The sequence below is a fragment of the Peromyscus maniculatus genome, chromosome 3, assembly GCF_049852395.1.
Source record: "Peromyscus maniculatus bairdii isolate BWxNUB_F1_BW_parent chromosome 3, HU_Pman_BW_mat_3.1, whole genome shotgun sequence".
Lineage (NCBI taxonomy): Eukaryota > Metazoa > Chordata > Mammalia > Rodentia > Cricetidae > Peromyscus > Peromyscus maniculatus.
In genome coordinates, this window is record NC_134854.1 from 134,852,127 (window position 1) to 134,865,109 (window position 12,983).

At 41.0% G+C, this 12,983-nt stretch overlaps 1 protein-coding gene across 42 annotated transcripts in view; it reads right to left on the reverse strand.

Annotated features, from left to right (window-relative positions):
* Rad18 (RAD18 E3 ubiquitin protein ligase) overlaps positions 1 to 12,983 on the reverse strand; it is an 88,289-nt gene that overhangs the window by 71,677 nt on the left and 3,629 nt on the right. For 31 of the 42 annotated variants that reach the window (XM_076567517.1, XM_015987403.3, XM_076567530.1 and 28 more), the window contains 2 exons: positions 7,932 to 7,993; positions 6,704 to 6,774 (listed from right to left, as the gene is read on the reverse strand). The exons of 6 other annotated variants lie outside the window; for them this stretch is intronic. In XM_076567517.1, coding sequence (XP_076423632.1) covers positions 6,704 to 6,774; positions 7,932 to 7,993 — 133 coding nt within the window. Of the gene's footprint in view, positions 1 to 1,551; positions 2,780 to 6,703; positions 6,775 to 7,931; positions 7,994 to 12,983 lie in introns of those variants that run through there. 5 more of the 42 variants (XM_076567540.1, XM_076567538.1, XM_076567533.1 and 2 more) reach the window with 3 other exon arrangements.

A 12,983-nucleotide genomic window follows, 5' to 3' on the forward strand; every position in this document is an offset into this window, starting at 1 on the left:
TTCCTTCCAGTCTCTGATTTAGTACAGAGAAGAAGGTTCTGAAAAAAGCCTTCCTCTCGTAATGACAAAGAGAGGAGACAGTATTCAACCGCAGATGAGACACCACTGATCCTCTCAGCATACTAGTGATAATTTTTTGCCTTTCTTCCACAATTCAAGTGAATTTAATTCCAAATGGCTCTCTTATTTCAAGGCATGCCAATAAAGACTATGGCAGACAGTAGCAGCAAGGTCACAATAAACTATTCTCGGGGCTAAAATTAAAATCCATTAACTTATTCCAGTACCACCTACTCTTGCCAGAGAAGCACAATAGAAAGCAAATTCTATACTCATGAAAGTTATAAAATAAGGGGGAAAGAACAGGCTTATACAACCTATGTGAAAAGTAATAATACAATGGAGCCAAAGGGCTATGAAAACAGCTCAGTGGTAGAGAGATTCCCTAGCATGTGGAAGGCTCAGGGTGCCAGCCTCACACAAGAAAAGCTAAACTAAATTAAACCAAAATAAAATAAAATGCGGCCAAGCATGAGAAGATGAGGTAAGGGTTCTTTACAGCTGGTCAGAAAGCCTCCCTAAAAAGGTAACTTATGACAACAGAGTTCAGAGAAAGTGGGTCTTAGCCAGGCGGCCACCTGGGAAGACACTGGTTCACCTACAAAGAACAGCAAGCACAAAGTCTAGGCCTAAAAGCAACAGAGCGGAGAAACAAGGCGGCTTGCAGCTGAATAAAGGGCAAACATGAAGGCTGAGAGGAAGCAAGATGGCAGGCAACCAGAGGACTAACTCAGAAAGGACTTGGGCTCCTGCTCCAGTGAGATGGAGAATTCAACCATGTGGATGTTAAATGCTCCCTGGAAGCCTGAGTGTTCAATGGTATTAGTCTGGGGGTTGCTCTGGATCTAATTTAAGAGGTGGGTCATGATGGGAGGTCCTTAAGGCCACTGGAGCATGTCCTAACACAGGACTATGGGCACAGTCCTTATCTTCTGTCTCTCACCTGGAATGCAAGCACTTGCTCCAAAATGTCCTTTTACTATAATATACCATCCTCACCAAAGGCGTAAGCGCAGAAGACCTCCCAGTCTTGGACTGAAAGCTCCAGAAGAGACCAAATGTCTCTTTATAATGTGCACAGCTTGGGCACTTTATTATTACACCATAAAACTGCGTAACACAAGGAACTAATTGTTCTTTACACACTAAATGGCTTTACACATGACCTCACTTTTTGCTTTAAAGGGATCACTTTAGTTACTACCATCAGGAAGGATTTTAAGAGAGCCTAAGTAAAAGTAAGAATACAATTAGGAAATGATCACGGTCCAGTAGGATGGCACTGACTTGGACCAGATTCTAGATGGTAAGGAGATCAAAGACTCAGTCTTGGGAAGCACTGTGAAGATAGAGCCAGTGGGACTTATTAATGGATTAACAAATTAAGTGGTAATAAAAGCAAATTCAGAGAGACACCAAAGTCTTTAGCTAGAGTAGTTAAAAGGATAGTTTCAGTACAGGGCTGAGGAGACAGTAGGTAAAAGTGCTCACCATACAAGCTCCACAACCTGAATTTGGGTCCCCAGAAGTCGTATAAAAGCCAGATGTAGTAACACAACACCTGCAATCCCAGGGTGACCCTGTGGAGAGATGGGAGGCAGACAACAAGACAAATTCCAGAAGCTCAGAGGCCAGCTAGGCTGTTTATGCAGTGACAAAGAGATCCCATCTCAAAGTGGAAAAGCAAAGAATGATATTGATGGTTGTCCTTTGACCTCCATGTTGTTGGGGTTTTTTGTTTGTTTGTTTGTTTGTTTGTTTGTTTGTTTGTTTTAACTCTTTACTCTTTGGGGGACCTGCCACCCAGCTCCCAGATAATCACAGACTTATTCTCTCTTATAAATGCCCCGTCTTAGCTTGGCTTATTTCTAGCCAGCTTTTCTTAACTGAAATTATCCTGTCTACCTTTTGCCTCTGAGCTTTTACCTTTCTCCATTTCTGTATATCTTTTCTTTCCTTCTTATTCCATGCCTGGCCGTGTAGCTGGTAGCTGGCCCCTGATGTCCTCCTCTCCTTTTCCTTTTCTTGTTCCTCTCTTTTCTCTCTCTCTTTCTATTTATTCTCTCTGCCTGCCTCCCCCCGCCCCCATTTCTCTCTCCTGCCTAGCTACTGGCAATTCAGCTCTTTAGGAGACCAATCAGGTGTTTTAGACAGGCAAAGTAACAAACAGCTTCACAGAGTTAAACAAATGCAACATAAAAGAATGCAACACATCTTTGCATGATTAAACAAATATTCCATGGCATAAATGAATGTAACACATCTTCAACTAATATTCCACACCTCCATACACATACCATGGCACACACATCCAACACACACAAACACACACACACACACACACACACACACACACACACACACACACACACACACACACACCAGTGCTGCTGTTCACAGAGTCACAGCAATCATCAGAGCAGGTATGGAACAGAGAAGAGCATCAGCAGTCCCCTTTGCACATGTTAAGCATTATTTGCTCTTAGGAGGCTCAAGGAAAATATGAGATAAGCTGTTGACAGGTGTCTGAAATATGGAAGAAATGTCTGTTTGAAGACTTGAGAAACATGAAAACAGAGAACATCTAAAACCAAGAAACATGTTATAATTTATATACACTAAAATAAGTTGAGTGGAAGCCGGGCAGTGGTGGCGCACGCCTTTAATCCCAGCACTCGGGAGGCAGAGCCAGGCGGATCTCTGTGAGTTCGAGGCCAGCCTGGGCTACCAAGTGAGCTCCAGGAAAGGCGCAAAGCTACGCAGAGAAACCCTGTCTCGAAAAACCAAAAAAAAAAAATAAGTTGAGTGGAAATGCTAATTTCCCAATTGATGTTTACATTTAAATGGAATTGGTCACTTTCCCTTATGGATCCTTATCAAAGTAATCTGGCACTGCAGAACCTAACAGCACTCATCACAGGTACTCAGCTATCTCACGGACAGATTATGAACTTTTAGAGCTGGAAAGACTATCAGAAAGGAATCAGCATTTTATTGTACAGATGGGTAAATAAAGTCCCAGGTCCAAGTCATCTAGTTGGAAAGCACACAGATTAGATCTCAGACAGCTGGCAGAGCCACAAGACAGCCCGCCACAGGGCATCTTGCTCTGAATATAATAACTGTGACTCAGCAAGTATAGAAGAGCTTGCTGACTTGTTAACTATACAAGTAACCTCATCTCTTTAGAATGTGGCCAAGAATCAAAACTCACAATATGTCTCTAGGTGCATAAGTCATTAAGGCCATATAATGAATTTAGCTACACCACTGGAGTCCCTGCAAGTGTTTGCTCTAATCTGAAACACAAACAGCAGCTTAGAACCATCTGATGAAGAAGACAGAGGCCGCTAAAGCATTCTTTTTGTCTTTTTTCATTTTACATGTATGAGTTTTTACCTACATGTATCTGTGTACCATGTGTATGCAGTGCCTGCAGAGGCCTGAAGAAGGAATTGAGTCTCCTGGGACTGGAATTAGACCTTTGTGAGCTGCCATATGGGTGCTAAGAATCAAACCCCAGGCCTCTAGAGAGTAGCGAGTGCTCTTAATCTCTGAGCCATCTCTCCAGCCCCTACAGCATATTCTTTTTTTTTTTTTTAAGATTTATGTATAGTGTTCTGTCTGCACACACCCCTGCAGGCCAGAAGGGGGCACCAGATCTCAGTACAGATGGTTGTGAGCCACCATGTGGTTGCTGGGAATTGAACTCAGGACCTTTGGAAGAACAAGCAGTGCTTTTAACCTCTGAGCCATCTCTCCAGCCCCAGCATATTCTTAATAGCACCTTAGAGCATCAATGTATGAGGTGGAAATGCACAGTAGTGACAGAAATCTGGTTTTGGATTCCTATGTACTAAGTACTATTGAAAAGACCTTCATATAACTCTCATCTGTAATCCCATCAACAGCACCATTTATCTTTTCAGATGAAGACACGGGTCAAAAGGGTAAATCTCTTGATTGTTATCATAACTAGAGAACCAGGACTGGAGCCCAGTGCCACCTGAATGCAGAGCCAGCATGCTGTCAATGACAACACAACCACAACCACAGGGGAACTCACATCCTGCTTGTAAGATACTAAGAGCATTATCTGCTATAATTGTTATCTAAAATGTTTTTGTAAATTCTCTGACAATTTCAAACATATAAAATTGTACTCTGACCATATTTACCTCCCTCGTCCTCTATTACCCACCCCCCCAATCCTTCAGAACTCTTCCTCCCAACAAGCCCTGGTCCTATCTTCCTACTTTCATGTCTTCTGTTTTGTTTTGACCTACTGGATTTACTTGGGGTTGCATGCATGAGAATAGGTCTAGGGTTACTTACTAGAACAGAGCTAGAACAGAGCTACTTACCAATGGCTACCTCAGTAAAGAAAATGACTTCTTGCCAGGTGGTGGTGGTGCACGCCTTTAATCCTAGCACTAGAGGCAGAGGCAGGCAGATCTCCAAGTTCCAGGACAGCCAGGACTATACAGAGAAACTCTATCTCAAAAAAAAAAAAAAAAAAAGGAAAAGAAAAAGAAAAAAGAAAAGAAAGAAAATGACTCCTCATTCCCTAAGAACCATCAACTGCCTTGGGGAGGGTCAGACTAAAATGTGCATATTCTTACATATGGAGTACCAAAAGAAAGCTCCAAACTTGACCAACCCAAACAATTCATAAAACCAATGCTATAGATGGAGACTGGCCTCTATTAAAAAAAATAATAATACTTTATCACTTAGAGCAGGAATAATGCTATCCTTACAAAAACACAACAACAAAAAATCTAAAAAATCTTCTTCAAAACAGAAGATTAAAAATGTCTTCCCTAAAACACAGGGTCTTGTTATGTAACCCAAGCTAGCCTCACACCCATGATCCTCTAACTTCTGCTTCCCGAATGGTAGAATGAAGGTGAACTACCATACCTGGCTAAGAACATTCAAAATGAGCCAAGAAAAAGTGTGTTCTTTGAAAATGAATGCCAAAAGGTCATTGTAATGTAATGTAAATGTAAAATAAAAATAATAAAAATGTAAAAGATCCATATCATCCAGTATCTGAAACCTCTTAAATTATTTCCCATATCTTCCTATTATTCAATTTAGAATATTAAATTTTTAAAAATCAAAATGGCATGTGAAATGGTAACGGCAGATGAGAAAGACAAGAAATAAAATCAACAAGCAATATAAATACCTTACATTTTCGTCATAAGATTAAAGTTCTTCCCTCATCAATCTTAGACCAGAGTTCAAACAAGTAATGCTATCGATTAACTTCTATTTCATCCCTATTCATTTTGCAGATGATGTACCATAGCACCGCACATGGTGAACACCCAAGAAATGTGCACCTCAAGGGTGACGGTAACAATGGTAATGCCAAGAAGGCAAGCACAGGAAAAGACAGAGCCCATCGGGGAGCTTCAAATACAGACGCACAAGCCGACGGCTCAGTCATTAAGTGACTTTGGTGGAAGCAAGATGACCTGAGTTAGCCCCAGGACCCCCATAAAAAGTTGGAGCTGGCCAGGCAGAGACAGGCAGACCCCTGAAACTTATTAGCTAGTCAGCCTACCTAAATTTTCGAACTTCAAGTCAGTGAGAAACACTCCCCAAAAATGTGGGGAGTAATCAAAGACAGACACCTAGTATTGATCTCCAGCTTCCATACCCTCACACACATGCAAGTGTAACTATGTTAACAAGTACACATGTCACATCCACACATATCCCTCCCCGCTGCCAAAAAAAAAGTATTAATAGACAAGAGACTACAGTAAGAAAGCAATGACTTCAACAGGAGAATCAAAGAACCATGTAGTTTCTTAATCTAGAAAAATACACCATTTTTCTGTGGCCTCACTAAGGAAACAGCTAACTAGAGTTACTGGAATGAGCACTAGGAGAATTCAGAGTATCAAACGTGATCATCTTTAGGATACAAACCTATGAATAAATGTGCAATTCTAATGGCAGTCTGATGATATTTTTAGAAGCAAAGTAAAGTATCTCCAAGAATGTTCCAACAAGCCAACAAGTTCTATATGTGGACATGTGAACTAATAACATGATTAAAACAATGTCAGATGTTTGGTAAAACATGCCTTTTTATACCCCTTTGGGTAACCAAACTCGTATTCACACATTCATGCATTTGACAGTGAAGGAGCAAAGCTATCTATGAGAACTTTACAGAGAAGCAGTTGCATGTCTCATACAGCATACTATATTATACATGCTGAGTAAATCTGATTAATAGGTTAAAACATACAAACAGAACCAATTACAGGTATGTGTACACAAAAGTGTTAGTATACACAACTGCATAAACACATATTCTCTAGTGCTGTCCACTAAAAAGCCTCAAAGCCTAACACCCCAGTAGCAATACAACACCAACTATGAGTAAAGAGCCAATTTAGCTACACTTTGACTCTTCACTGTTCAGAAGCGGAGACTTTCTATCAAATAGAGAAGATTCTATGACTCCATATTAGAGCTTGGCATGTGCGCAGTGGCTATCATCACGTCCCTTCTTCTGCTCCAGTATGCAACCCTGCACTCCCTAACTGAACGGGGATGGGGAGGAGCTGCACATAAAGCACAAAGGCAGTTAGGGGTTAGTCACAAAACTGAATCATACCGTGCAAAATTCATGCTTTTTACCAGTTCATCTAAAAGACGGTTATTTCTCAGGTCTGGTTCTGTTACTGTCTAGAAAAGAGAAACAACAGATGGAAAAGGTCAAAAACAGTAATTAATTTGTCACAATCTTGCTTTTGAACATGTCTGACCTGTCTTCCTGGAGCTCTCTGTCCCACTAGTCTTCCAGGAAAGCCTCCAAATAAAGTGAATTCATCTCATACTAACGCAGAACTTTAGCCAGGGAATCAGGACCTGCTAACTGGAAGCCTGATAACAGCTCTCAAAAGCATGTTAAAACTATCTGCTATTTACTCTGCACCAATTAAGACAAAACTCACCATGAGCAAGGATTTTTCTTCAAAATACCAAAACTCTAGCTTTCCCCAAATTACTCAGAAACAGAAGAGAGGAGTTTCTAAGTAATAACACTGCAAGAGGCATTAAGTGTTCAAAGAAGGTTAAAAATAAGAACTCAAAACTACAAAAACACCACCCAGCACTGCAGCATGGATGCTTTCTGGTTCGCATTGGTGCTCAGTCCATCTGAACAAAGGCAGCGCAGCAGTGGCCAAGACCTCCGAGGCTGGAGGCAACTGCACTGTTTATGGCACAGGGAAATAGTTCACAGACATCCTGACACCATGTACCAGCCAGAACGGTCACACCTCCAGGTCCTGGCAGTGTCCTGTTCAAGAGAGCGTGTCTCTTCTTTCTCTCCCCAGATACAGGTTTAGTTTCCCATTCCATCTCCCTCTCTACCTGTCCTCACCTCAAGAAAAAGCTTCAGGGACAGACAGCACACTTGCTGATATTTGTTCTGATGGGCTGGTCTGGGAGGGTGGTAAGAGTCCAGGGAAGCTTGGTGAGCCCAGTTGTCATGAAACTCTTGCCTCCTCTACAAACACAAATACCAGTCCTTCACAAACAAAGAGTCCCACAAGTAGTTTTCATCCAAAGTGAGAAATTATAAAAAGTTAGGAAGCATAAAAACATAAATTATAGGAGTCAATAGCCTTTTACTTCACAAAATACATTTAGGGTATAAAAAATTCTGATGAGAAGCAGAACAAAACCCAAGTCTCTTCCATATACTTCAGAAGTCTTTCCTGGAAACAGTCAAGTGGCTTAATTCAGGACTACATATGATCCCATGCATTTCTGTGGACACAGAAAGCAAAAAACTTGCCCCAATCAACAAAATTTTTAAAAAGAAAATAAAAACTTACCACACAACAAGTTGGACACTGTGTTTTATAGGACAAAAATTTTCTTATACAGAGAGAACAATCTGAAAAAGACACAAAATGTAACACAGGAAGTTACACTATTCGGTAATGTAGGAATCTCTGACTTTTAACAAAATTTTGGACTAAGACTAGAGTACTTCCATCATTACATCATTATAGTTTTAAGTTTCTAGAGCCTTCTTGCTCCACAAGTGTCTACACATGTAACTAAAAGCATTGTTAACAAGGAAAGGAAATGCATCTAGTGCAGCGCATTTATTTCTAAGCTCTCACAACTCTGTAGGCACACACCACTCCCTCTCTGCTCCATTTATGAGCCATTTATGAGCCACGGGAACACATAGATACCCACATCCTAACCCTGCGATGCCCACCACCCTACACTTAACAGATGCCAAAACAATACACAGGGCTAAGGTTTTTTAGAGCCAACAAAGCACAAGACAACTATATTACAAGTCAAGCAGGAACTAAGTATCTACTAAATTCTTCATAGCTGAGGCAGCATCAAATGCACTCCCAAAGAAAACTATCTGGTGTAATAGATAATACCCCAGTAGTGACTCCTCTACCCAAAGACTAAGTTCAGCTGAGTTAAGTTGAGGAAGCAAAAACAGTATGATTTTGATGGTGCAAGTATTCACAAATAAAGTATTGCCAGCTCCAACAACAGTACCCCAAGGGGGAAAAGGAAGGGACATATGGCCAAGGACAGACAAAAAAAAGGTTGAGCTCTTCTGGGCATTGCAAAGAAGCTGGCAGTTGCCATTCATTTGTGAACAACCTGAAAAACCAACAACTCTCCTCAGATCCATCAGAAAAACAAAGTCACAGGCTAAACTACTTACCCCTCCCCAAAAAAACTAGACAGGCAGCTCTACAGGGAAGAGAGTCCCCAAGCAGAAAGCACCCAGGAACCAGAAAAGAAACCTGTACTGAAGCCAGCACCAAAGAGAACATCTGAAGTGTGACCGACAGTTGCTGGAAATTTCTGAAATCTGGTACCAGGAGTGGGATTGTTCTGACAGACCTGAGCATGCGGTCTTTTGGAGGAATGTGGAAGACTTAGACTTTGGACTAGGAAAGCAGCTGAAGTGGAGCTTAATGGGCCATCCTAGTTGGAGCTTGGAAGAGCATGTGGACTAAGGCAGCCCAGATCAAACAGTTTCAGAGGGGAACAATATTAGCAACTGGGATAGAAAACAGTCTTGTGATAATTTTGGCAAAGAATGTGGCTACTTTCCACACTTGACCTAAATTGCAAATAATGGATTAATTCCTTGGTAGAGGAGATTTTAAGACAGTTGAACACTAACTCTATCCAATGGTTCTTAGTAATCACTCTTATGCAGGTCTAAAATGAAAAAGAACAAGTGGGGGGGGGGAATGTAGTTTGGGAAGAAAAAGAACAACAGAAAATTTAATGTCAGAGCCAAGGACTGTGCTGAAAGAAATGAGAAGATTAACGAAGATCTGCTATACAACAGAATAAAGGGAGGGGTGCACTCAGGGTGAGACCCCATCCAGCTAGTAAATGCCTGAGGAATTTTCTGCTGCTGAAAACAAAGGAAAGCTTCTCCAAATGTAACTCAAGGAGGGGGCTAGGCTCTATCCCAACTGGGCAGTAAAACTTGGCAGTGTTATCAACATGATTCTTGCTTTCAAGTCATGAGGATACACAAGAAAAGTGGTTGTGGAATCTTCCTCCATGGCTAAATAAAGCCACTGAGGTCAGGCTTTCGGCAGGGGAGTCCCAGCATGGAGGTCCTGAAAGGCTATTGCATGAAGCTGTGACAACAAAGCCTGGATTGTGTTGAAGACCCCAAGATGTTAGAGGTACCAGAACCTTGGGATATCTGCCAAGGAGAGTTGTACATAGGGAGTATGTGGAACCAGCCCAAGAGCAAGGAGTGTGCTGCAGTCAGCAAAGCAGGAGAGGAAGAAGCATCTGAATCCTCTGACATCAGACATAGAGCTAGGGGCTCTAGAGTTTGTCCTGCTGGGTTTCAGTCTTCAGTTGGTCTAGTATTTCCTCACTGTGCTCCTCTTCCTCCATTTTGGAAAAGTAAGGTATATTCTATGCCACTGTACATTGGAATTATGTAATTTGCTTTTTGATTTTGAGTTTACAAGAAGTTACGATTAAAATACTGCCTTGAGTTTCAAAAGAGACTTTGTACTTTTAAATTGTGTTGAGATTGAAAAACTATGCGCACTTTTGAAGCTTGACAAAATGCATTTTGCATTATTATATGGCCACAAACCTATGGAGGCCAGGGACTGGAATGTAGTGATTTGAATGAAAATGGCCCCATTGGCTCATATATTTGAATACTAGGTCTCTACTTGGTGGAACAGTGAGGGAAGGATTAGAAAGTGTGGCCTTGTTCAAGGAGGGGTATCACTAGGGGTGGACTTTGAAGTGTCAAAAGACTCACAGAATTCCTGGTTAGCTCTCCCTGCCTTGTGGTTGTGGATTAAGATGTGACCTCTCAGCTACTGCCCCAGCACCATGCTGCCTGCCTATTGCCATGCTTCCCACCACGATTGTCATGGACTCTAACCCTCTCAAACTGTACACCCAAATAATCTCTTTCTTCTATAAGTTGCCTTGGTCATCATGTTTTATATTACAGCAACAGAAAAGTAATTAAGACACACAATAAGAAGTTTCCCAGGCAATATTTTAAGTCCCAAATTCCTAAACATGGCTGTTGCTGAGCTCAGGCACCTACAGAGAAGGTTACTGCTTTCAATTTAAACTCTACTCTCACTTATATTAATTCAGTGGATATGGGTCATAAAAAAAAAACATCACTTTAAATAATACTGATTCAACAAAAATTTAATAATTATTTTTAGCTGATAAGAAAACACCATCTAATCAACTAAGGACCAGCACTCCAGAACGTCCAGGAGTGCAGCTCTGCATAACTTTGTGACCCTCGTCTGGAATAACAACACAGTGACTATGGGTCTAGTTTAACTAACCTGCTTCTTAACTCATTCTAACTTTAATAACTAAATGCAAACATAGTGTTTATTGCTTGTTTCCAAAAAAAACAAGCAGAGTGAAACAGAATAAAGTGATTTACGGTGATGAATCCTGGAATGTTTAAGGAGCAGCAAGCAATAAATAACTAGGATTCAGAGCCATCAATCCTATCAATCCAAGACAATACCACATGATAGATCTAGCTATAGATAGATCTATGGGTATTTCAAAGACCACATTAACTGAAATGGGAAGAACTTTATCTGATGAAGAAACTTAACTGTTCCTGTTATATGACATATCTGTCAGAACTCATTGAACATGCTGCATTTTAATGTATGATTTTCATTGTTTGTAAAGATATTAAAATAGATTTAGAAACAGTCCCCAAAGTTGATCTTGGCTATTCATATGACTCTACCTGGAAGAAAACTATCATTTGTAAAGACCCATTGTGGTGGTTTCAAAGAAATTTCCTCCATTTTCTCAGGCATTTAAATACTTGGTTCTCAGTTGGTGACATTGTTTAGGAAGGCTTAGGAAATGTGGCCTTGCTGGAGGAAGTTAGTCACTGGGAGCAGGCTTTGAGAGTTTAAAGACACTGTCCATTTCAAGCTCCATCTCTCCACTTCCTGTTATGGTATGAGATGTGAGCCCTTAGGCTCTAGCTTCCAGCTCCAGTGCCATGCTGCTGACCTGCAGCCACAATTCCCTGCCCTATTGTGATGGTAATGGACTCTTATCTCTCTGGCAGAAAATGCATCAAATAAACCCTTCCTTCCAAAGTTGCCTTGGTCATGGTGTTTTATCACAGCAATAGAAAAGTAATGATAGTTCAAAATGGGCCAAGTAGTGAGGGGTTTTGTTTTTGGTATGTCTATTACATGTGGAAGCACTTGTCTGGGTATGTACATATGGATGCCAATGTGTGTCTTCCTCAATCACCCTCCATCTTATTTTTGAGACAGGGTCTCTTTGAACCTGAAATTCACATTGTTACTGTTGGTTTTCCAGGTAGGCTGACTAGAGTGAGGCCCCAGGATTTCATCTGTCTCTGTCCACAAGTACTAAGGCTATAGATGTACTCCACAATCCTTGGCTTTTATGTGGGTAGTAGAGATCAGAACTTATAGCCTCTCATAGCCTCACTTTACTCACTAAACCATCTTCCACAGCCTCAAGTTCTGCATATAAATTCTCAGAACTATCTTCTGAAGTAAAAACTACTCAACAGACTTTGACATTTAGAGAAACGTTGGGCAATAATTACAAATTCATCCACTTGGTAAGTGGCACTCAAGAGCCAAGCGGAGGTGTGTCTACAAAGCCGACATCTGCCAGAATCTTATTATGACTTCATAGAACCTTTTGTCAAAGCTTTTCCCCATCTTTTTTAAAGCCACACTGAACTGATTTTTAACTTTCGAAGGCAAATATCAACTTGAAAGCAGAGGAACAAAAAAGATCATAAATCTAAGTATTCAATAAACTAGATGGCCTAAATGACAGGTTAACAAAGTTCCACAATCTTAAGCTATTAAAATACTTGGGAGAGTGGCAGAGCACTTGCCTAAGTATGTTTGAGGGCTAAATCCACATCACCTAACAAATGAGAGAAAAGAAGCAGCCTATCCCTAAGCATGTAAAGCATATTTCTAATAAAGAAGATAAGCAAGGCTACTGCACTGCTCTTAAGTCCCCCACGGCTGCCAAGTGAGAAAACGATCTGCAGTACTCTTCAATGAGAGAATTCTGAGGGAACCTAGATGGTCCTTGAATTATGACAGTTGGACAATTTTCTAACCATCCCAGAATACAAAAACGGTATTTACTACACAGAAACCACATTTTACATTTTGAATTCCTGTCCTGCTCCCCACCACAACCTTCCACTAGCAATATGCAACACAATACTTCTGAAATGCTGGGTAGAGGTAGTAGGCACAGCGCCCCATCAGCCAGTAGGTCAGGAAGTCAATTCATTCTACCTGTTCTGTGCTACAACAGGAAATAGGTTGGGTGTGTTAACAAAATTT